Raw genomic sequence first — 25,694 nt, forward strand, 5'->3', positions numbered from 1 at the left:
AAAATACAGCCTTGCTTTGTTAATGCTTTTTCATCAGCAAATACAGATACTTTATCTTCTGTTATGCAATTAATGTAAATGGTCAAATTTTTTAAGAAATGTTTATCAAGACTAAGTATACTTACTTTTCATTCTGAAATTGAGCATTGCTTAGGGGAAGGGGCTTCATGGAGTCTTCTTAACATCTTGCATCATCCAATAAGTAAATACCATTTGTAAGTAGAAGGTGTGGTAGACAGTTGTCCTAGCAAGGCAGTATTTGAGGTTGATACTTCCACATGAAACTAGATTTTCATGTGTCCAGTATTTTCCCAAAACTACCTCATTTGGTGAAAGTGTTGTCTCTGCTCTGTCACTAGAATATTTATTTGTGTTACAAAAGCCCACAAACACCTTATCACACAGAATCACAGAATCCCAAGGTTTGGAAGGGACCTCAAAAGATCATCTAGTCCAACCCCCCTGCAAGAGCAGGGTAACCTAGAGTACATCACACAGGAACTTGTCCAGCCGGGCCTTGAATATCTCCAACGTAGGAGACTCCACAACCCCCCTGGGCAACCTGTTCCAGTGCTCTGTCACTCTCACAGTAAAGAAGTTTTTCCTGATGTTCACATGGAACCTCTTATGCTCCAGTTTACACCCATTACCCCTTGTCCTATCACTGGACATCACTGAGAAAAACCTAGCTCCATCATCCTGACACTCACCCTTTACATATTTGTAAACATTGATGAGGTCACCCCTCAGTTTCCTCTTCTCCAAGCTAAAGAGACCCAGCTCTCTCAGCCTCTCCTCATAAGGGAGATGTTCCACTCCCTTAATCATCTTCGTGGCTCTGCGCTGGACTCTTTCAAGCAACTCCCTGTCCTTCTTGAACTGAGGGGCCCAGAACTGGACACAATATTCCAGATGCGGCCTCACCAAGGCAGAGGGGGAGGAGAACCTCTCTTGACCTACTAACCACACCCTTTCTAATGCACCCTAGGATGCCATTGGCCTTCTTGGCCACAAGGGCACATTGCTGGCTCATGGTCATCCTCCTATCCAACAGGACCCCCAGGTCCCTTTCCCCTTCACTACTTTCCAGCAGGTCAACCCCCAACCTGTACTGGTACATGGGGTTGTTCTTATCAATAGTCACACATTTGTTTTCCCAATACTAGCAACATTTAATTTCTCAAAGCTAACAAAAACCTATTTTAGGAGTTACAGGGACAACATCCAAAGCAGATTCAGTAAGAAAGGCAGAATGCTGAGGAGCTGGAACTTAAGACAGAACTGAAATTCTTTTTGCTGTTTGTGCAATATTCTTATATAGGTCACAAGATGACAACTTGATAAGATTTTTGTATTACACTGTTGCCAGCTAATTCCTCATTTGAAATGTTAAATGAGACCTTATTATAGGTATACCTGGTGCTGGACTTTTTTACAGGTAGAAATTTCTCCAGCTGTTTCTTGATATGATTTGCAGTTTATCTAGATTACCATATCCATTGGATGCATTAGTAAAAAGTGGAACTGTTGGTTCTGTTAAGGTCCTTGCAGCTGTTTAATATCACTATTTATGACATACCAGAATGCCTGAGGAAATAGATTATTCATCAAATACATTTTTCAATTGTTTGCTACAGCTGTGGCTGAATAAAACCTGCCTTGTGCAGAACTTGGTCGTCTTTCAGTTTTCAACTGTTTCCGTGAACAAACTGAGATGATTTTATTGTTAATAGAGTAACTCCAGTAGAGGCAGTGTCTAAAAATATTCTTGATTATGGAAGTTGCAATATTTTAGCCGAAATATTTTGTTCCTATTAATACTTGCACAACTTGTAAAAGTTAAAATGGCTAAGAATGTCTTTGTCTATCAGGGTGAACTCTTGGCCCTGCTGAAGAGGTTTGCTCCATTTGTTGTCTGAGTTTCCTCTGAAATTCATAGGAGGAGGCTTCCAGATTTTCAGCTTCCTCTTTTCCAGAGTTGGTTTCCAGGAGGCTTGTTACAGATTGCTCTGTACAGTGCCTCCAAAGGCCAGTCACTGTGAACTGAGCAGCTGCATAACAAAGGTTATCTGCAATAGAAAACTGAAAAGTCCCCTTTCTGGAAAGCATGTTACCTGTGGGAAGTACTTGAGAAAGCTTGGTTTAAATATATAGTTTATTCAACCCTTGCTAAATTTAATCTATCTAGTTTGAACATATTAAAATATTTAGCATTAATTCTCACACCCAACTGCTGTGGTAGAGACAACATTCAGATTGTATTTCTGTCCTGCTTTCTCCAAATTTTCAGCAGACACAGCCAAAGTCTGCAACAAAGTGGGTTATACCTCTATTTTCTACTTTGGATTCAGTCATAGAATCATAGAATTGTTGAATGGTTTGGGTTGGAAGGGACCTTAAAAAACCATCTAGTTCCAAACCTGCCATGGGCAGGGACACCTTCCACTAACCCAGGTTGCTGAAAGCCTCATCCAGCCTGGCCTCTTGAAATGTTGTAACCTTAGTCTACAGGCTGAATTCAGTGGGTTGAATTCTAATAGCTTTCTGAGTATTGAGTTCCACTTCTACAAAGAAAAGGAATTGATCTCAAAAAATGGGCCACTTATTGTTATAAGAGGGTATATTCTAGAGCAGATGATGTATCTGATGGGTGTTTGCCTATGCAAGTACAAATGTATTCTCTCTGCCAAGTCTGAGATATATACATATACATGTATATATCTATGTATGAAATCAGCTGAGATATTTTTTGGCAATTGTGGTAGATTGTACTTCTCTGCTTTTACACTTTTAGCGAATACAGATTGAAGGTGCAAATAGGTTTCCATTTTGTAGCCACCATTCTGTGCCTATTTTTCAATTGTTCCTCCTCTTGTCCCCTCTTCCACATGGCAATTCATTGCAGGTGCATCACTGCAGGGGAGATAGTACTACAATAAATGCATATCTATTTGGAAAATTATCTCCTGAAAAGTGAAATTAACATATTTGTTAATGTTGCAAGTTAATCATGCAGAAGTTCAGAATCAGAGAATTAGGTGTTCCAAAATTTGAGTAATTTTCCTTTTCAGAGCATGATAGGATTGTGTTCACCTGGCTGAATATTTGTCTTTTATTTGTTTTTAAATAATATTTCCATCCTACCATGTTGAGGGCGTTCTGGCTACAGTAAAGTTTGCCACACAAAGCTAAAAAATACTTGGTGCTTAACTCCAACTTCTTTTTCAGTATGGTTTAAGCTGGCAGAAACCCCAACTAAAATGTAAAGAAGAGGTACAAATCAAGGCAAAGCAGAAGAAAACATGTAGCAACAGAGATTGTATTAGACACTGAAAGTCACAGCTGTATAAATAAATAATAACATCATAGAATATTTAGGGTTGGAAAGGACCTTAAGGTCATCTAGTTCCAACCACCCTGCCATGGGCAGGGACACCTCACATGAAACCATGTCATCCAGGCTTTGTCCAACCTGGCCTTGAACACCACCAGGGATAGAGCATTCACAACCTCCCTGGGCAACCCATTCCAGTGCCTCACCACCCTCACGGTAAAGAACTTCATCCTTATATCCAATCTAAATTTCCCCTGGTTTAAACCCATTTCCCCTTGTCCTATCGCTACCGTCACTGATGAAGAGTCCCTCTCCAGCATCCCTATAGCCCCCCTTCAGACACTGGAAGGCTGCTATGTGGTCTCCATGCAGCCTTCTCTTCTCCAGGCTGAACAGACCCAACTTTCTCAGCCTGTCTTCATACGGGAGGTGCTCCAATCCCCTGATCATCCTCGTGGGCTTCCTCTGGACTTGTTCCAACAGTTCCATGTCCTTTTTATGTTGAGGACACCAGAACTGCACACAATACAGGATCACCTTCTTCGACCTGAATGGACATGCTATATTTATAAACCCTATTTTTATAAATTATGGGAACAGTGCATTCAGCAATGTGTTATCCTCTTTCATCAGGACCAGACTAGTTTAGATGGACTAATTTAGGTGGGTGTTCATCAAATCAGGTTGGCTGTCATTGTAACAGCCCTTTTTGGTTCTCTTTGATGTCTGTAAGGTAATGGATAGGAAGGCAGCACCATTGTTTCCCATTTCTTCATGCTTGTGCTCTATTTGTGTTCTTCTTGCTGGAGGAGAGAAGAAAACTGACAATTTTGTACTAGAAAATTATTTCCCTTCATTGACAATTATGACAGTGTTTTTATACCCAGAGGAAGTGCTTGTACCATTCCCTAAAAGTGTTGCAAAGCAAAATATATATGTAATCAGTCAAGTTTCTGTTTGGCTGCATGTCTGCTCATTTTCATACTAGTAAAAACAACAAGTGGTGTTTTGACATCAGCTAACACTTCAGTGGCAACTAGGGTGTTATTTTTCCTAGCTGTTGTGGTGGCTATTATTGTTTATTATACTAGCAGCAGTATCTTGGAAACATAACCTAAAGACAAGCCCTATCTTGACACCCTGTGGGCTAATAGTAAGGATAGAGAAAAAACAGATTCTCGGTACCTTTGACAGCTTGCAGTCGTTTTAAGGCTGAATGCAATGAGTATATAAAACTGACAAATAGGTTTGGGAAGGTAAGATTATAAATCATATCCATAAATTAAAAGCATAGGTCTCAGTTCACTGACTTTTTAACTACCATATTTATTTGCTAAATGCCTTTTGGACTCTTTCACTTCCCAGAACTTCCTTTAAAATACGGACTGGCTGTGATGCACATCTGTTCTAAAATTCTTATCTATTACCATACATGAGGCGCTGGTGCATGGTGTGGTATTTTTACTTTTAGAGGATGTTCTGTTATTTTGATATGAGTGATAAAAAATCTTAATGGATTTTTGCAGTGGTATGAGACTGGGTATTCTTGCATTAAATAGAAGGCTAAAACAGTCTGGAAATGCTATGTGTATTTCAGTATTAGTTATATGTGAATTCAGGAGGTTGGCTTATCTTCTTTGTATCTTGTATGGGCATTACAGATAACAATACTTCGTATGATAGATTTATAACGTCTAGTATAAATAGATATAAATGTTTGTGAAGAAGTAAAATAAAGGAAAATGGGTATCTAATTTTTTAGTTTCTATCTGTCTAATTAGTATAATTGCTAAGACATATTTGGCTTGCATTCAATGGTGCTCACCTGTTTGTATAATGCAGACAATAGTATGTTCTAACTTTGAAAAAAAGTGCAAGGTTTTGAAATTAAAGGATGATATTTGTAATGCAAATGAGGCTATATGGTATGGCTGGAAAAAAATCAGTAGACACCTTGAGTTGGATTCTTGTTTCCTTTAAAAATATCTTGTTCTGACTATTCTGTAGATCTTTGCAGCATCATACTCTGTTGCTGGAATGTTCTAGGAAGAGGTAGATTCAGATGGGCTCTGCTCTGGTTCGCTTAGTAACTTGTACAAAAGTTGGAGAGGTTAGGAGGTAGGAACAAATCTTTTTGGGGTAGTCATTTGATACATTTAATGAGCTGTTGAGAACCTAGATCGTGTATACTATTCAGTTTGTTATTTTGATAATTATAATGTATTCTATTCAGTTGGGTTATTCGGTACCTACAGATTAGCCCTGTTTTTAATTATTTCTTAGTTTGTTAGCTAGTCACTTCAAAGCTATCCTGTGGAAGGTAGAGTTAAGGTGCATCAGTGTGTGAGTGGAGTATTTTAGATTGGTGCTTAACGTTTGTATCAGTTGCATTTCATATGAAAGCATGACTGGAAAATTAATCATTTAAGCTGTTCCTTCTCTCCCAGCAACAACAGAAAGGCTGCAGCTCATTTATTTGTTAACAAATTGACATATGTTTTGTGTTGCACAATACGTTTTTCAGGTTATGTCATCATGTTTTGTAAAAAAACCCCAACACCTAAACACCAACCAAAAAACCAAAACAACCCCAAAATACAGATTTTTCTGACCTGTATGGAGACAACTCACGACCTTATTCCATATAAGCAAGAATCAATCATAGTATGAAACATAGACTAGAGGCATTCCCTTTATACTTCACACGAAATGACTTTTATTCAAAGGAAAACAAAATAAATATTATACTTAATTTTATACTGAGTAAACAAATATGTAAGAAAATGAAGGAAATTTGTATACCTCCTAATGGAGTGCTGTGCACAGATTTATTGGCTAGCACTGGCCTTATGCCAGTTATGGCATTCTGAATGATGTCAGGTCACCAACTCAGCCTAGAACTACTTTTTGACACAGAACTTCTAATAAGCTAGTCAATATATGTTGCTTCCAAATGCAAACATTTTCATGTGAGCTAACTGAACTGTTTTGCCAGGGTATTTCAGTTCCAGGATTATCTTCCCAAATTCTGGACCTCCCCTAAATAATATGTCTAAGTGTGAAAATTACAGAAATCGAATTGGAAATGTCTACTCCTGGATGTTAACATAGCCATTGAATAGGCCATTTTTCCTTATTTTATTGTGCTATGAAAGAAAGGTTAGAATTGCATTCTTTTCTAGAACCATAAAAAGGGAAAAAAAGGACCATCTAATTTCCAGTTAAACTCTTAGAGTATTTGGTTCTGCTCCTAATTCTATAGTAGTCAGTAAGTAAGGATTTTCAGAATATTGGTTTCCAGATTCTAGAACTTATGCTCTGTTTCCCTGTACTTGATCCTAACTACACGAATTGGAAAATGGCAAAGATCTTTTCCACAATACAAAGGAGAGTGGATGAATTGGGAAGTACAACTTAATTGTGAACATAATTGCACTTCTTGTGGATAATTGCAATCGTAAGTCAAACAAGACAGCTTCTAACAGTTGAGTCAGATCTTTAATTTTGTGATCTAAATTATTAATGAGAATATTTCCATAAGCTTACTGCATAAAAATTGACTTCATAACAGAGAGGTCATCTGGTCTTGTCTTTTAGCCTTTATGATTATCAGTGGTAATCAGGAACTTTTTTGCCATAAATGTGTGCATCTTTTATGCCTCATGACATACATACCAAATGTAGGTGTAATGAATTACTTAGAAGCTTTATGAAGGAAAACTAAATTCCATAAATTTTAGTTAAAATTAAATTAGACTATGCATGTAGGATTCAGAAACATGAAGGGTTAAATGGCAAGTGTACACATGAATAGTATTTAATAGGGTTTTTTTTTTGCAGGGGAGAAGGGTGGTTTAATACCTTGGGAATCTTGAAAGACATATTGAGTCAATTATGGAAAGCCCAATGCAAGCTGTTTTTCATAGTGTGGCTGCAGTCAGACAACATGGAATGATGCATAAAAAAGACAAGCAGATCAGTACAAGAATGCATAATGCTATTGTATAAATCTGTAGTGTTTCCATACCTGACGGACAGTCGTGTTGAGCACAATATATCTTGAATCTGATACTGTGGGTAATATAAGAGGACTTGAAGCAAGTGGTGAGGCTGATTTGGACGATAAAGTTTTTTATAAGAGGAGACTGAAAGGTTGAGATTATTTATATAGAAGATAGCTTGGAAACTTCTATAACCTGCCTCCTAAATCAAGATTTAAGAACATATCTAGTGCCACCAAATAGAATAAATTCAAAACAAATAAACAAGATTTTTTTTATTTTTACTTGAAACACAATGGAATGACAGAATACAAGGTCAGAAAGAGTGAAATTTAATATGATTCAGAAAGACATTTGACACTTTTGTCAATGAGAATTTTAAATAATAACCATATTGGGTTTCAGAAAAAAATAATTAAAAAGAAGTGATGCCTACAGCAAACATATGCTTTTAATATAATGGTTTATTGTATCTTCCTGTGATGTATCTTGGCTGGCCAGCACTAGAAATATTGAATAAGAGTCAGGATATTGGTTAAAATGGAAAATTATTTTTATTCAGGATGACATTTTCTCTTCTTATTGCAACCTGAATGAATTTTTTATCATTTCTGTCTATTTGTCAAGAAAAAAGAATGAATGACAGCTTTGATTTCCTTCTGTCCCCAGAAAGTAGGTGTCATAGTCCTCTTTCAGAGATTCAAAGGGTCAAATATTTTGAAGCATCTTTCACTCACATTTCTTGCTTATAATGTATGAACAGGTCCTAGACTATGACAAATACTTCATTCCATGCTCCTTTTCTGGCATTTCACAGCTTTAATGAATGAGAGATGGTATATTCTACAATTTCAGTGATGTTCATGTGAAGCACCTAAAGGACCTCTTTTATTCTAAAAACACTCACCCCTTGAAAATTGCTCTGCTTTCAATTCTCTCAATTTCTGTACTGAGTCAACTATTTGAAGTCTTGCCATAATAATTCAAAGATCTTATTACATTCATAAGAAGTTTGCTTTAAAAAAATATTTTTTTTCTAAGATTGTCATTTTCTACTAGTCCAATATATAGAAGAAAACAGGTTCCAAGCCCAGAAGGTAACAATTCTTGACTGGGGTGCCTGAATGCTGATCCAGGTACTTTTTTCTCTCCAGAGATTCAAAATTCTAAATCCTATTTGTTTTAGCTGTCAAATTGACAGGATATGGCTGTGATTAGAACTCTTTTAAGGACAGAATTTTTGTTCTAGATGATTTTCTGGGGAAAAAAGCCCCATTTAGTTGCAGAATTAAAAGAATAAATACTGGAAATATTTTTCACCAGAAATAAAACCAAGATTAATTGATTAGTGTTAACTGGAATCTGACAGACTCAGCAAATACTAAGGTTGGAAAAGCAGGTCAAGTAAGAGCAGGTTACTTATTGTCTTGTCCAGTCTCATCTTGAGTTTTGGTTCTCACCCTCACAACGAAATGTTCCGCCAGGGAACTGGCGGAAGTCATTGCTAGACCACTCTCCATCATCTTTACCAAGTCTTGGGAAACGGGAGAGGTGCCTGAGGACTGGAGGAAAGCAAATGTCACTCCAGTCTTCAAAAAGGGCAAGAAGGAGGACCCGGGTAACTATAGACCGGTCAGCCTCACCTCCATCCCTGGGAAAGTGATGGAACACCTTATCCTTGATGCCATCTTAAGGCATGTCAAGGATAAGAGGGTTATGAGGGGCAGTCAACATGGCTTTACCAAGGGGAAGTCATGCTTGACCAACCTCCTAGCCTTTTATGAGGAAATAACATGGTGGATGGATGATGGCAGAGCGGTGGATGTGGTCTACCTTGACTTCAGCAAAGCATTTGACACAGTCTCCCACAGCATCCTCATAGCTAAATTGAGGAAGTGTGGTCTGGATGATCAGGTAGTGAGATGGACTGCAAACTGGCTGAAGGACAGAAGCCAGAGAGTTGTAGTCTATGGGGCGGAGTCCAGTTGGAGGCCTGTATCTAGCGGAGTGCCTCAAGGGCCAGTACTGGGACCAGTATTATTTAATATATTCATCAATGATTTAGATGAGGGAATTGAGTGTACTGTCAGCAAGTTTGCTGATGACACTAAGCTGGGAGGAGTGGCTGACACGCCAGAAGGCTGTGCTGCCATCCAGCGAGACCTGGACAGGCTGGAGAGTTGGGCAGGGAGAAACTTGATGAAATATAACAAGGGAAAGTGTAGAGTCCTGCATCTGGGCAGGAACAACCCCAGGTTCCAGTATAGGTTGGGGAACGACCTGTTAGAGAGTAGTGTAGGGGAGAGGGACCTGGGGGTCCTAGTGGATGGCAGGATGACCATGAGCCAACACTGTGCCCTTGTGGCCAAGAAGGCCAATGGCATCCTGGGGTGTATTAGAAGGGGGGAGGTCAGTAGGTCGAGAGAGGTCCTCCTTCCCCTCTACTCTGCCCTGGTGAGACCGCATCTGGAATATTGTGTCCAGTTCTGGGCCCCTCAGTTCAAGAAGGACAGGGACCTGCTGGAGAGAGTCCAGCACAGGGCAACTAAGATGATTAAGGGAGTGGAGCATCTCCCTTATGAGGAAAGGCTGAGGGAGCTGGGTCTCTATAGTTTGGAGAAGAGGAGACTGCGGGGTGACCTTATTAGTGTATATAAATATATAAAGGGGGAGTGTCATGAGGATGGAGCCAGGCTCTTCTCAATGGCAAACAATGATAAGACAAGGGGTAATGGGTATAAACTGGAACACAAGAGGTTCCACTTAAACTTGAGAAGAAACTTCTTCTCAGTGAGGGTGACAGAACACTGGAACAGGCTGCCCAGGGAGGTTGTGGAGTCTCCTTCTCTGGAGACATTCAAAACCCGCCTGGACACATTCCTGTGTAACCTTATCTAGGTGTTCCTGCTCCGGCAGGGGGATTGGACTAGATGATCTTTTGAGGTCCCTTCCAATCTCTAACATACTGTGATACTGTGAAATTTATCCCTAATATATTAACTCAAAATTTCCCATGGTCCAGCAGATGCCTGCTGCTTGTTGCTCCTTCCATGAGCAGAGTCTTTGCTGCCTGGTGCCACTGGGGTCCCTGGGTGTTGCCAGAGATTTGCTCCTGCTGTCAAGAGTTTTTCTATATCCCCAGTGCCTGACCTGCAGACTCCTCCAAACAGCGCAGATTCCATTCAGGTGCAGGTGTGCAAGTACTGCTAGTCAGTGTTTTCCTCATCGTCATCCCTCTAGGAGACAGACCTGGTAACCATCTCCTCAGTTGGACCCAGTACCGCTGGTCACATTCTGCAGTGTGGGCCCTGGCAGTTTGGCCAGCGGGTCATATAATCTTTCTCACCCGACTTGCTCTAAGGAAGCTGTGAGAGACCATGTCATAGGCTTTGTTAAATCAAAATAAACAGCATCCACTGCTCTTCCTTCATTCACTGAACTGTCCTGTATTCATGGCAAACTCTCAGGTGGTACAGTTTAATCTTACCAAGTCTATGTTTATTCCCAGTCATTTTTCATGTCCTGGGTGGTGTTTTCTAGAAGAGACAAAAAAACCCCTGTGCTACCTGAAAGACAATTAATTTGAAGTACTTGAAAACTCCCATGCAAGTAGTTGTTAAAATGTAACATGGAAATCCTGCTTAGAGTGGTCTCACTATACAGAAGGGGAGGTAGTAAGAGAATCCCAAGGGATCATAAATAATAGTATCTCTTTGAGCACTGTGATAAACAAGGTATTTAGTCTTGCTAGAGTACGAATACCTGTGGTAGTAAATCTATCAGACACTGCTATGCTGTAATGAAATAAAAAGGCTGAAGTTCATTCAGTCTGGCAAAGCCACAAGAAGCTGGTAATAGCCTGCACATTCCTAGAAGTCATTAGGATCTAAAATGAAAGCAAAGTGATTCACAAGTGTCTAACAAAGAACAATAAAATGAACTTAAGGGAAAGTCTATCAGGAAAATGTCTGCTTAGTGAGCTGTTTAAACTGTGGACCCACTCTTATAGGAATATGAGGGGCATCCCATGAGCTGGGATTATGTGAAAACTGCATTGACGAACATGTTAGAAAAAGTTACCAGTCTTGTATGAGCAGAAGGGGATGCTTTTATGAGAATCCACATTGCTAGCACTTATGATGTTTGTGATAGTCATTTATTTAGGAGCAAAGGTGGCAATCCACAAGGAATAGTTGTACCAGTATGAGGACCAAGGGAAAATCAGCATTCTGTACTCTTTCAGCTGAGTACAGGGACCTATAGAGATCATATGTAACTAACCGCATATCAGTTTTCCTTTACGGGAAGAGTTAATTAGCTGTACTTAGGGGGGTTTATTATTCCATCCAGGAGAACATTGTTGCTTTATGTAGTTTTGTGGGAGATTTTTTTGTCTGTTTCCTTCCTCCCTCCCTCCCTCCCTCCCTCCCTCCCTTCCTCCCTCCCTCCCTCTCTTCCTTCCTTCCTTCCTTCCTTCCTTCCTTCCTTCCTTCCTTCCTTCCTTCCTTCCTTCCTTCCTTCCTTCCTTCTTTCCTTCCTTCCTTCCTTCCTTCCTTCCTTCCTTCCTTCCTTCCTTCCTTCCTTCCTTCCTTCCTTCCTTCCTTCCTTCCTTCCTTCCTTCCTTCCTTCCTTCCTTCCTCCCTTCTTTCCTTCCTTCCTCCCTCCCTCCCTCCCTGCCTTCCTGCCTTCCTGCCTCCCTCCCTCCCTCCCTCCCTTCCTCAAAAGGACTATTATGTTCTATATTTGAAATATATCTAATTAAAATTAACTTTATTTTTCTTGTTTGTCGATTTTGTCTTGTTTGTTGTGGTTGTGGTTTTTTTGTGTGTCTCATTTCTCACTTACAGGGGCCCCGAGTGTGCATGGAGCCCGTCTTTTTCTTGCACAGATTGTTGCCCTTCTGATTAAGAGGTTTCACCACACTAGGAGAGACTGGAGAGGAACCCTGTCAAATGTGCTTCTGCCTGTCCTCTTTGTTGCACTGGCAATGGCCTTGTTTAATGTGAAGCCACTGGCTACTGATTACCCTTCTCTCAAGCTAACACCAAGACTTTATGACAATGCAGAATCTTTCTTTAGGTAAAATGCTCACCCATCATCAGCAATATCCAGGGTTCGGGGACCTTCACCCTTGAGTTCTCATATTTTAAAGATTATTTGTTTTCTAGGAAGAACAATAGGTTACTTTTTACAATAGCTATTTATTTTTCAGATATTTAGTACATTTTTATAAATTATAATGAGGGAGAGATAAAATTAGAAAAACATTATGCAAAGGATTTTCTGAAGGAAAGGGCAAAGACTTTGGAGCAGTTTGAATGGGTGATCTGTTTCAATACCAGCCATGGCCATTTATACGTAAATGCACAAGTGTATTTAAACAAGCCTTTGCCTGCTTCATTTTAACTAGTTGCTTAGCCATTTTCTAGTGCATTTCACATGCGGATCACTTTCTCTACTGGACAAATATCCAGTAGGTATCACCATAAGCATAACATGATGCTGTTTGAATTTATAAATGAAACATAAAAGCACTTAAGCATGCTAACCGTTAGGAATGCATGTTTATAAAGAGAAAGATGGCCATGGGGAGATGTTGAGACTTGTTTAAATATAATTGTATCTAATTTCTTAACATGTTCACATGTAGTCATTGAAATTAGTTCAGTTTGCTGTTTTGATATGTTTCCTATATGTGGATTTTATAGTTCTCTAATTTCTTGGTAAACATGTAGGATCTTGAGCCTGAAAGTTAATAGAACTAGACATATTAACATGGGGGGTTTTGTTTTTGTTTTTTCTTTCCTCCTTCACCCTTTCCTCATCGTGGCTCACTTTGGACAGTACTGAAGATGATCTAGGGAACCTTTCCCAGAATCTACTGAGATATTTCTTTGATTGGGACCACACATGCATGCATTCAAAACAAGGGTAACTGTAACAATTCCTTAATTGTGAATTGTAAATATTGTAAATTCAATATTTCTGTGTAACATGGATGAGCTTTTCTTGGCGGCATGAGGTTAATGACAAATCTGTTCTGTTAGAGGAGCTGGCATCTAGGTAAAGCAGGTTTCATTATTAAAGTTGTGATCCAAATCCCTTAAAAGTCAATTTCTGATTAATTTCAGGAGGATTTTGATCAAGTCTTGTGTCCATATGAATGAATATTAGACAATAATTACAATATTTGTTAGAAAGCATTCCAGATTTCCAAATTCAGGAATGCAGAGTGGTGGCCATGAATTACTTATTGCTGCAAACACAAAACATGCAGCTTGTTTGCTGCTTTACTTTTATAAATATTTTATTGAATCCACTTTGGTACAAATGAGTAAAATTGAGATAACTTTAGACACAGCTGCTCTTTTGATGAAATGCTTTTTTGAAAGAAAATGTTAAGATGCCAGGTCTGTTTTACGCTTTGGATTTCTTTTGTTAAGTAATAAATTCCTTTTATTTAATGTTTGTTCCTATTGTTATGTTTATTCCCCTTAGAAAAAATAGTTCATGTTGGCAGATGGAATCTATATCACCCAAGGATTCATGTGGATGTATGGCTGAACAACAGGTATGTTATTTCATATTTAGTTATGTATGTAAAAATTAGGTATGTGTATATTACATATAAAAACTTGACTTTTCTTTTTGAAGGACTAAAGAAAAGGATGGGGAAATAAGCCCTCAGAGCACTGGCTTTGTTATGACTGGAGATTTCCTTCTGTTTTGTTTAATGTTTAGGCTATATGTTCTGAAATCGTCAGGGAAATCTTGTGCAATTTTGATGTACTTATGTATGTGTGTGTATATGCACTAGAAATGGCTATAGATTGATTTGAAATAACAGAAATCAGAGATGGCTGAACTAATCTCAGCAAATACAGCGTTGCTTCAAAGATGTTAATAGAACTTTGGTTACCAAAAAATCCTCATGGAAAACAAGTTTAAAACATAGTACTTCCATAATATCTGGAAAACTAGTTGCTTTCAAAAGGGAAGGTGAGGTGATCCTGCCTGATAGAAGCTACCAGTGAATCTACATGTGAATGAGATTTAATTGATATAGCTTGATTTTGGTTGGGATTGCCTATATGAAAATAAAACAACCTTTGAGGAAAAAAGGGATTTTGAAAAAGGTAATGGATTTCTGACAACCTTGACTAGTGAGTTTTCCTGCTGACTTACTCTGAGGCTGAGTAATAAAAAAGAATGTGAAACTGTCTGAAGGGAGAAATACATCACCCTGCATGGGATCATTCTATCAAATAAGTTCTCTCCTTCATAAATATATATATATTTAGTCTAAGAGTTGCATCTGAAATATAGAAATACATTTTTGGGAAAAGTGGAAAGAGGAAATTATTTTTTTACTCTGCTTGAGCAAGGAACAGATTTGCCTCTAATACTACTGAGATGTATACTTAAACTATGAGAAGTTTAAACAAAATGGAAATGGAAACTCACACAGAGAGAGGCCCATTAACCAAGAAAACTCAAAGGAAAGAAGTCACTTGGCAGTTGAGGCAGAACCTGTATCTGAGCTATGGACATTCAGAATCTCTGAGAGGGAATTTTAACTTGTGTGGGGTTGAGATATCAAATCAGGATTAAAATTTCTCAGTTGATGTGCATAATCTGTAAGGTTTCTGAGATGCCAGATCATAATATCTGTCTCCTTTCCTTTGATTGTGGGAATATCCCAGTGAATCATTAAAAAAAATCTTTCTTTTTCACTGCAGTCCATCAATTAAATTTTAGAAGCATATTGCTTTAATTGAATTTGTTTTCATCTCATATACATCTGGTGCTTTTCAGTATTTATTCTTAGGCACAATTGAATAGCAGTCTTGCCTTTTTTCATTGCTGCAAATGTTTATAAACTTACATACAAGTGTTGATGTTTTCAGGACAAAACTGAGTGGTAGGGTTGCAAAAGAAATCAAAGGTGGTTCTAATATGTGAGTGACACTTGCAATTATTTGAAATGCCATATAAAACCATACATAATTTATTGAAAAGTTATCAAAGCTAAGAAAGGCAAGCCCAGTTGAAAAACAGTGCTGTAATATTTAAGCAAAATTCAAAAAAAAATGGCTAAATATAGTGCCACTGATATTTAGGAGTGCTTTTACTGTTTTTCAGATGTGTCCAAGTTTCAATACCTCTGCTCCATATGTGAAGAATAAGAAAGGACATATTTTGTATAATCTTTCAGGGTTTCTTATAGAAGAATATTTAGTGAGGCCTTCCAACAGAGCAAGGTAACCTTAAAATGCCTAATCTCTATTTATCCTCCTGATAAATCCTTCCTGATCCAAAGCATAGACCTATGTCACTGAGAATATAAGGGGTAATTGGCTTTATCTGTCAGTGGTTATCAAGATGAACAGTCAGGCTAAGGTAACATGGAACCCCATCCATGGTCACGTCTCAGAGCTTCTTCCAGCGGTAGCATGATAATTGCCTTTAGGCATGCCCTGACTCTCTTCTTGCTGCACAGTGAGTTATTTCAGCATCTCAGAGAAAGAAAATTTTATGCATATACAAATTAGATGAACAATATAGTTTCCATTCCTTAGGAACTCAGTCAAATAGAAGTGGACATGCTCCAAGTAATCACTTCTTCAAAGTCAAAAAGGGCTGGTATACCCCTGGCAAGACTTCATACTCTGTGATACCAGCTGTGATACTGCTGTGTTTTGAATCGTACTCTACGTGTCCTTGCAGCTCTATCACTGCCTTTGGCACAAGTGGAAATGCTAGACCAAGTATGATTTTATCAAGGAGAAGGAAGTGTTAGCCAGAAAAAGCGCATGATTTGAAAAAAATAGTGGCAAACATCTTAGGATGAAAGGTTTGAGCTAGAATATCATAGAATCATAGACTAGTTTGGGTTGGAAGGGACCTTCAAGGGTCATCTAGTCCAACCCTTTTGCAATGAGTAGGGACGTCTTCAACTAGATCAGGTCAGAAACACATCCAGCTTGGTCTTGAATGTGTCCAGGAATACCACATCTAAATGGGAAGACGCCAAGCTGTTTAAGATGTTTCTGAAAGTCAGTAATACCTCACTTGCTCACAAACCTTCCTGTTGCTTGGATTTCAGTTTTCAGGAAGAAAAAATTCTTATCTTAGGGAATTCCTTTGCCAGAAAAGAGCAATACCATTTACCTGATTTACTGGTGAAGTTTTACTTTCAGTTGAAAAATAAAGCATCAGTGTAGATATTCTCACTTTATCATTGCAGGGAGACTGGAAAATCTTAAGGCAGATAACTTGTTATTAAAAAGATCATCTAGTCCAATCCCCCTGCCGGAGCAGGAATACCTAGATAAGGTTACACAGGAATGTGTCCAGGCGGGTTTTGAATGTCTCCAGAGAAGGAGACTCCACAGCTCCCCTGGGCAGCCTGTTCCAGTGTTCCGTCACCCTCACTGAGAAGAAGTTTCTTCTCAAGTTTAAGTGGAACCTCTTGTGTTCCAGTTTGTACCCATTACCCCTTGTCCTATCATTGTTTGCCACTGAGAAGAGCCTGGCTCCATCCTCGTGACACTCCCCCTTTATATATTTATATACACTAATAAGGTCACCCCGCAGTCTCCTCTTTTCCAAACTATAGAGACCCAGCTCCCTCAGCCTTTCCTCATAAGGGAGATGCTCCACTCCCTTAATCATCTTAGTTGCCCTACGTTGGACTCTCTCCAGCAGGTCCCTGTCCTTCTTGAACTGAGGGGCCCAGAACTGGACACAATATTCCAGATGCGGTCTCACCAGGGCAGAGTAGAGGGGAAGGAGGACCTCTCTCGACCTACTGACCACCCCCCTTCTAATACACCCCAGGATGCCATTGGCCTTCTTGGCCACAAGGGCACAGTGTTGGCTCATGGTCATCCTGCCATCCACTAGGACCCCCAGGTCCCTCTCCCCTACACTACTCTCTAACAGGTCGTTCCCCAACCTATACTGGAACCTGGGGTTGTTCCTGCCCAGATGCAGGACTCTACACTTTCCCTTGTTATATTTCATCAAGTTTCTCCCTGCCCAACTCTCCAGCCTGTCCAGGTCTCGCTGGATGGCAGCACAGCCTTCTGGCGTGTCAGCCACTCCTCCCAGCTTAGTGTCATCAGCAAACTTGCTGACAGTACACTCAATTCCCTCATCTAAATCATTGATGAATATATTAAATAATACTGGTGTCGTGGTTTAAGCCAGGGGATGTAACTGGGTTACACAGAGCTGCTGTATAAGAGGCCCCCGGTTAATTGCATTAGCATCATGCAAGACAGAGAAAAGTTCTTTTTGGCGCCCAACGTGGGGCAGGAAGGGTTGAGATAACAACAGATCTGACCAAGGCACAATGCTGATTTATTGGCTCTTAAAGTTGTTTCTCTTGATGCCACAGTTTCAGTATGCTGTAGCTTACTTAGAGCCAGTATTTGCTGTGTTAATGTTTATCAAGTGTGGGCCTTGGGCTAAGGTTCTTGTTTCATTGTATTTTATGGTAATGGCTTGTAATGCGGGCGGGCTCTGGCAGCAGGGCGGGATGAACGTGGCCGTGGACTTGTACCTGGCCGTCCCGCTGCTCTTCACTGTCCTGGCCCTCGTCCTCACCTCCGTCTTCGTGAGGCTGCGGGGAGCTGAGGGGGAGCGGCCCCGGGAGCCGGCGGCGGCCGAAGCGGCCCCGGAGAGCGGCCCCGGGGACCAAGCGGCGGCGGGAGCGGGGCCGGAGGCCGGGAAGGAGGCGGCTGCCGAGGAGGGGAAGGAGGCGGCTGCCGAGCAGCGGGAGGAGGCGGCGGAGGAGCCAAGCCCCACGGCCAAGCCCAGCCCCGCAGCGGCCGAGAGCATCTCCCAGCAGCAGCCCACCGAGCCCCGTGAGCCTGAGCCCCAGGAGGAATACTGTCCTGGGTTCAGCAGTAGCAGTCAGTTTTTCTCCTTCTTAGTAGCTGTTGCAGCACTGTGTTTTTGACTTTCGGCCTGGGAACAGAGCTGATAACACCGATGTTTAGACTGACCAAGGACTTTGTGAGTCTCATGCTCTGCCAGGGAGGAGGAGAAGCTAGGAGGAAGCAGGAACAGGACACCTGACCCAAACTAGCCAAAGAGGTATTCCATACCACAGCACGTCATGCCCAGGATGTAGAATTGGGCTCGAAGGGTTGAGATAACGACAGATGCAGCCCCACGTTGGGCGCCAAAAAGAACTGTCGTGGTTTAAGCCCAGGCCGTAAATCAGAACCACACAGTCCACTCCCCCCCCCCACCTTTCTTCCCTTCACTTCTGGAGGGATGGGGAGGAGAATCAAAAGAATGCAACTCCCACGGGTTGAGATAAGAACAGTTTAGTAACTAAGGTATAACACAAATCACTACTGCTACCACTAATAGTAATAATGATAAAGGAAATAACAAGGAAGAGAATACAACCGCTCACCAACCGGTACCTCACCCCCACCCCGCAGTGATCCAGCCCTTCCGAGCACTCTCAATTCTACATCCGTGCTGTGGTATGGAATACCTCTTTGGCTAGTTTGGGTCAGGTGTCCTGCCCCTGCTTCCTGCTAGCTTCTCCTCCTCCCTGGCAGAGCATGAGACTCACAAAGTCCTTGGTCAGTCTAAACATCGGTGTTATCAGCTTTGTTCCCAGGCCAAAAGTCAAAAACACAGTGCTGCAACAGCTACTAAGAAGGAGAAAAACTGACTGCTGCTGCTGAACCCAGGACAACTGGTCCCAATACTGACCCTTGAGGCACTCCACTAGATACAGGCCTCCAACTAGACTCCACCCCATAGACTACAACTCTCTGGCTTCTGTCCTTCAGCCAGTTTGCAGTCCACCTCACTACCTGATCATCCAGACCACACTTCCTCAATTTAGCTATGAGGATGCTGTGGGAGACTGTGTCAAATGCTTTGCTGAAGTCAAGGTAGACCACATCCACCGCTCTGCCATCATCCATCCACCATGTTATTTCCTCATAAAAGGCTAGGAGGTTGGTCAAGCATGACTTCCCCTTGGTAAAGCCATGTTGACTGCCCCTCATAACCCTCTTATCCTTGACATGCCTTAAGATGGCATCAAGGATAAGGTGTTCCATCACTTTCCCAGGGATGGAGGTGAGGCTGACCGGTCTATAGTTACCCGGGTCCTCCTTCTTGCCCTTTTTGAAGACTGGAGTGACATTTGCTTTCCTCCAGTCCTCAGGCACCTCTCCCGTTTCCCAAGACTTGGTAAAGATGATGGAGAGTGGTCTAGCAATGACTTCCGCCAGTTCCCTCAGCACCCGCGGGTGCATCCCATCTGGACCCATGGATTTATGGATGTCCAGATTGCTCAACTGGTCCCTAACCCATTCCTCATCGACTAAGGCAAACTGCTCCATTGACCTGACTTCATCTGAGGTCTCAGGAGTACAGGGCTCTTCAGGACTGCCTCTGGCAGAGTAGACAGAGACAAAGAAGGCATTCAATAAATCTGCCATCTCTGTATCTTCTGTCACCAGGGCACCCATCCCGTTCACCAGTGGGCCAACCTTGCCTCTGGTGTTAGTTTTATCAGCCATGTACTTGAAAAAGCTCTTTCTGCTGTCCTTGACCCCTCTTGCCAGATTTAATTCTAAGGAGGCCTTAGCCATCCTAGCTGCCTTCCTACATCCTCTAGCAGCAGCCTTATATTTCTCCCAAGTGGCCAGCCCCTCCTTCCATGACCTATAAACTCTCCTCTTCCACTTGAGCATACCCAACAGTTCCTTATTTATCCCTTCCAATCTCTAACATACTGTGATACTGTGATACTTTAATTTCTATTACTAGATATGGTGGCTGGTCTTTTGGAAGGAGGAAAGCATTTGAACTTCAAGATAAAAAACTGAACAACACCAAATCTAAGCATCTGGTTAAGGTGAGAGTTGCATGTATGTCTGTTCATTTGTATGTATGTATTGCTTACTGATTCAAGCTTCAGGCTTCACAACACTGAGCAAATAATAAATCATTACATAAAATCTCTTCACTTAGAAGTTGGGAGAAAACCCCTCTGTCTATTCTAGTTCACTTCTCTGTTCACAGTTCTCGAAGTATTGTCTGGTGTTTTGAGAAGCAGTTTTGAGTGAATCAGATGATATCGCTTTTGTTTTTTCGTGTGAACTTATTTCAGAGTCTTAGCTTACCTGTAAAGCTTTTTTTATAGGTAGTCAGCCCAGCTATTCCTTTTTTATACTTTCTCTTTTTTTTTTCTTACACAATGTTAGAATTGACAAAAGTTCATTGAACTTCTAAAAAGTTAGTAATTATTGATGCTTGCTACATTCCTGCAAGGAATACTTTCCTACATTTCTCTCTTGCCCCAAAGTAAAGATTTAGCTGCCAGGACTAGTTACTTCTGTGTAATAAATATGCTACCCCGTTTTTATAATCCCCTTGTCAAATAAGAGTAACTTTCCATTTTTATCCTAGAGAAACAGAAGTGTGCCTTGTTGAAATTAGTCATGTTGTGAAATCTGAATCTTTGACAGTAGCTCATACTGTCTTGCAATGCTACATAGAGCCATTGTTTTCTGTCTGTAGCTACCTCTGAAGTCAGGAACAGGATTATTTTAAGTGCAATTGAAATAAAGAACTTTTCCTTGAGACCTTTTGGTATGCACTGGAAAGATACAGTATCTCCATACTATAATAACTTGGGATGTTACCTAAGAGTCAATTATAAGTGCAAGGGATTTTATTTTCCTTGGGGATGCTTTGGAAGGCTCTTTTCAGATCCATTCAAATGTAGAACAGTAATGAGTAAAGGAACAGCAGTCTTGGTGGAGTATTTAAGAATATCATTGAATGGCCTCTAGCCTTGTATTCAAAGTAAAACAGATTTGTTAAGAGAAAACTGTGGAATGTCCATATTCCAGGTTAGAATATAAAAGAGAGATGCTTCTGCCTTAAATTGTATTGCAGGGGTATAGAAACTAGATTTTATTTTCTTTTATAGAAGAAGAGAAGGAACAGTGTAAATCAGCGCTGTCTTCAAATTTATTTTGGGATAAAGTGTTAAAACAACTATATGTTAACATATAGATATTTGCCAATCAAATATAATTTCATGTTTAGTTTCACAAAATCACAGTTTGTTTCCAATGCCTATTCCATGTAGTTTTAAAAAAAAATCTCTCATATAAACACAGTACCTTATATATATTTTCATTTTGGTCATTTGTGACCCTTCTACCTCCAGATTTCTTATAGCTTTGAACTCCAGTTCCATCAGTCCTTCATTAGGAGCTTGAAGTCCTAGAAGATTGCAGTAAGATGTTTTTTTCTGGCTGCCATTTTTGTCCTATATATCTTTAATCATTTCTGACTCTTGTTTTGACATGCTTGCACTTTAGTTTTTGTCAAGGTCCTTTCATTTTAAATGTCTTTGGCATAGAGCTCCACCTGCCATCAGCACAAGGGTAAATTATAGTTATACTGTTAGTGAGTAAGCTTCATATTTCAGATCCAAAGAAAATAGTGGAGTAGATTTATAAAGGGCACTGTGTTATCTAAAATACCTCCTGGAAGTGGCTTTCAACTGATGCAATGTCAAATTATTGCATTAACCTTTCAGTAATTAATGACCAGACTTTTACTTTGACCTTTCAGGCTTGTTCATGAGACAGTGAATGTACCATTTACATAGCCTTGTATGAAAGAAAATGAAAAATTTGCATTTGAAGAGACTTCCTGTATGATTCATTTCACTTTCAGAAATTTCTGAATCTTTATATATTATTCTCCTCCACTCAAAAAGTGATCCGTTCAAATTTAAGATATCTATTCAAATACCTATTTTACTTTACTTAATCATACCATGCTGTATAAACCCCTACAGGCTATATACATGTACACAGAAAATGTGCATCTGTGCATGCACAAGAGAGAATATACCTACCACATGACAAATTTACAGCTACAGGTTGAGCAAAGAGATTCAGAGCAGCCCTGCAGAGAAGGACTGAGGGTGTTAGTCGATGAGAAACTTAACATGAGCCAGCTTCAGTGTGCGCTTACAGCCCAGAAAACTAACCGTGTCCCGGGCTGCATCAAAAGGAGCAGGTCGAAGGTGATCCTGCCCCTCAACTCTGCTCTCATGAGACCTCACTTAGAGTATTGTGTATAGTTCCTCAACATAAAAAAGACATGAAACTGTTGGAACAAATCCAGAGAAGGGCCACGAGGATGATCAGGGGGTTGGAGTACCTCCCATATGAAGACAGGCTGAGAAAGTTGGGGCTGTTCAGCCTGGAAAAGAGAAGGCTGCGTGGAGATCTCATAGCAGCCTTCCAGTATCTGAAGGGGGCCTACAAGGATGCTGGGGATGGACTTTTCATTAGGGCCTATAGTGATAGGGCAAGGGGTAATGAGTTCAAGCTTAAACAAGGGAAGTTTAGACTGGATATAAGGAAGAAATTCTTTACTGTGAGGGTGGTGAGGCTCTGGAGTGGGTTGCCCAGGGAAGTTGTGAATGCTCCATCCCTGGCGGTGTTCAAGGCCAGGTTGGACAGAGCCTTGGGTGACATGGTTTAGTGTGAGGTGTCCCTGCCCATGGCGGGGGGTTGGAACTAGATGACCTTAAGGTCCTTTCCAACCCTAACTATTCTATGATTCTAAATCTGGCTGATTAAAACCACTGATTATTGACTGTCATTGGTTACCACTGCTGTGTGGCAGAAGCACAACTCCTCAATTTTTTGTGTCTTCATGACTGTATATTCTTTGGTTTTCTTTGAAAATATGGGCAAGAACTGTTCCATAATGATGTCATAGTTGCTGTTGTTTATAGCATTATTAAATATAGGAAGAACATGTGGCAATTTGAAATAGCATTGAAAGGCAATTTATTACGTTTATATGGCATTCTGAAGTGTGCATTTTTTCAATCTCAAAAGTTGGGATTTGACGCTTTTCTGTAAAGTTAAAGTGTCCAGAGGAAGTTACTTCTCTCCAGCCTAATACCTCTTTTCTCTATCTCCCTATCATGAATCTGGACCACCAATGCTTAGTGATTTCTCAGCCTCTCCTCATCCTTTTTTAATTGGTAGCCCATAGGTTAGTCAGAATGTTAGTCTAGCATTATTATGAAATATTAGCTGTAAGCATAAATGTTATGCAATAATGGAAAACATGTTTTTATAGAATTTATATTTAATTTGGTGAGGGATTGTGTTTTCCTGGGGAAGTAATTTTATCAACCATAGATAGAAAATAAAATAGTGAAATAAAAATAAAAAAATATCATCTTAACCTATGTATTTTTCCATTCCTCATATCTTTTCTGCCCTCTGTAAATAATTACCTGTGTGGCACACAAGAAATATGAAAAATGTTTCAGCTGGAACTAATATTTTTCTTTTTTTCTTTAATTTTTTTATTGTACTTTTGCGATCAATTTAGAATAAGCCACAAGACTTTAGGAAAAATCCCTTAAATTTATTTTCTCATGAAGTGAACAACACCAAATGCCTCTTTTGCCTGATTATAAACTATTCAATATCCAGCTTCAATTTGGTCATTTCCTGGTGGTTTGATTCAGTTGCATAATGCAGCTTAAAGGAAAAAAATCTAATTAGTATGTTGGATATTGAAATGTATTGTTAAACACAATGCTTTATTGTGGTTTTATGTTTTCATTTGAATACTGGTCACATTATTGCATTTATAACATGTTCTGTGAATACTTGAGACCTTTCCCCTGCTTCAGTTGAATGAGGATACGCCATCAGAATTTGGCTTTATTGTTTTCTTAATTGCCTTTTTTCTTTTCAATGCAACGAACACAATTGCAGTGGAGTTTCATTATGTATGTATAACATTCTATTCAGCACAAATGTTTTTTAAAAAGATAGAGTAAGAAATGGTTGTATGAGGGTTTGAAAAATAGTGTCTGCTCTTGATCACTTGTTTATGTTTCTTTGCTCTGGTTGCTATTTACACAGGAAATCCAGATTTGCAGTTTTCCTCAGGACATTTAGGTTCCATTTCACTTCTTTTCTTTAAAGAACTCTTGTTGATTAAAGAATGGGAGATCTAGTTTGTGTAGGAATTTGTTGGAACTGAACTAAAGGAGAACAAAGGAGTTGCATATGAATTTGCAAAAGGGGAATGAGTTTGGGATTTATACTTTTTTCTTTAAATGTGGTGATGTAAGATGCTGTTGAGATTCCAAGCAGATGTGAAGACCACATAAAGAAGAATAGCTAATGTGAAAACAAGCAAAAGCAGTGGTAGACCAAAGCTGCTAATTTAAAAGATAATGACTAACAGAGCTTACGGCAAAGAAGATTAAAAGGTGAGAGTCATGGAAGAAATGACATGGAGCTCAGAGTGGAATTCGAAAGCATGATATAGGATAGATGGGAGGAAACTGAATGGACAATTAGAGTGCTGTAAACCTTGCCTCACAGTAGAGTACAATGTAGAGATCCAAACAAGTAGGTAGTCAGAAAAATAAATTGGAAGAAAATAATCATTAAGACAAGGAAATAGAACTGAAGACTGGACAACCTGCACTGGGAAATATGTAGTAAAATGCAACAGGAAAAATGGTCAAAGTCTGGAACTAGTGTCCAGATAAGGATTGTAGCCAGACACTAGAAAGAAAAAACAGTTATCTGCAAGCAAATAAATAAATAAATAAATGAACAAATAAATGCATACCACCCCCAGCCCAAACCCCCAGTCTGGAAGTTTACCCAGTATTAAGAAAAGGCACATATATGTATGGAAGAGCACTAGAAGAGAACAGCATCAGAGTGATGAGAAAAGAATCTTCAGGGAAGTTTCCAAATGTAACTGTATACATGGTAATTTTGCAAAGAATCTAAGAAAACTGAAATCCTAGAAGTAGGGTGTTAAGGCAAGAAAGGCCTATATTAAACCTTGTGCACTTTGCAGTATGAATCAGAATCCAGACACAAAGTTAGAATTGCCCACCATCATCTTCAGATGTACAAAATGCAGATTAGCAAATAGCTCATATCAAATAGGAAAAGGTTAAGAGACATTCAACTGTATATAAAAAAGAGGGAGATGAAAGGCTGCTTTAGAGTGAGGAAAGGATAGCAATCAAAGATGATTTTAAACATGTCACTAAAACTGAAAACAAACATATATAATAATTTGACCTAGTTTTCATTATGGATAATGCGGTTCAAAGGCACTGTGATTAACAGTAATGAGGCATAGGCATGGAATCGATTTTCAAAGGCAAAACAAAACTCAAACAAACTCAAACCTCAGTATTTTCAGTTTAGGGACACATCAGTCTCTCAGCAACGATTCTTCTAGCACATGGAAGTGTAAATTTGGGTATATTTATCAGCTTGGGGTGA

At 39.9% G+C, this 25,694-nt stretch overlaps 1 protein-coding gene across 1 annotated transcript in view; it reads left to right on the forward strand.

Moving 5' to 3' along the window:
* ABCA13 (ATP binding cassette subfamily A member 13) overlaps window positions 1-25,694 on the forward strand; it is a gene marked incomplete at both ends in the record, with an annotated part of 183,944 nt that overhangs the window by 94,747 nt on the left and 63,503 nt on the right. The window contains 2 exons of the mRNA XM_080609685.1: window positions 12,183-12,414; window positions 13,834-13,906. Of these exons, the coding sequence (XP_080465811.1) occupies window positions 12,183-12,414; window positions 13,834-13,906 (305 nt within the window). The remainder of the gene's footprint in view (window positions 1-12,182; window positions 12,415-13,833; window positions 13,907-25,694) is intronic.

This window comes from Psittacula echo (assembly GCF_963264785.1).
Source record: "Psittacula echo genome assembly, chromosome: 2".
Taxonomy (NCBI): Eukaryota; Metazoa; Chordata; class Aves; order Psittaciformes; family Psittacidae; genus Psittacula; species Psittacula echo.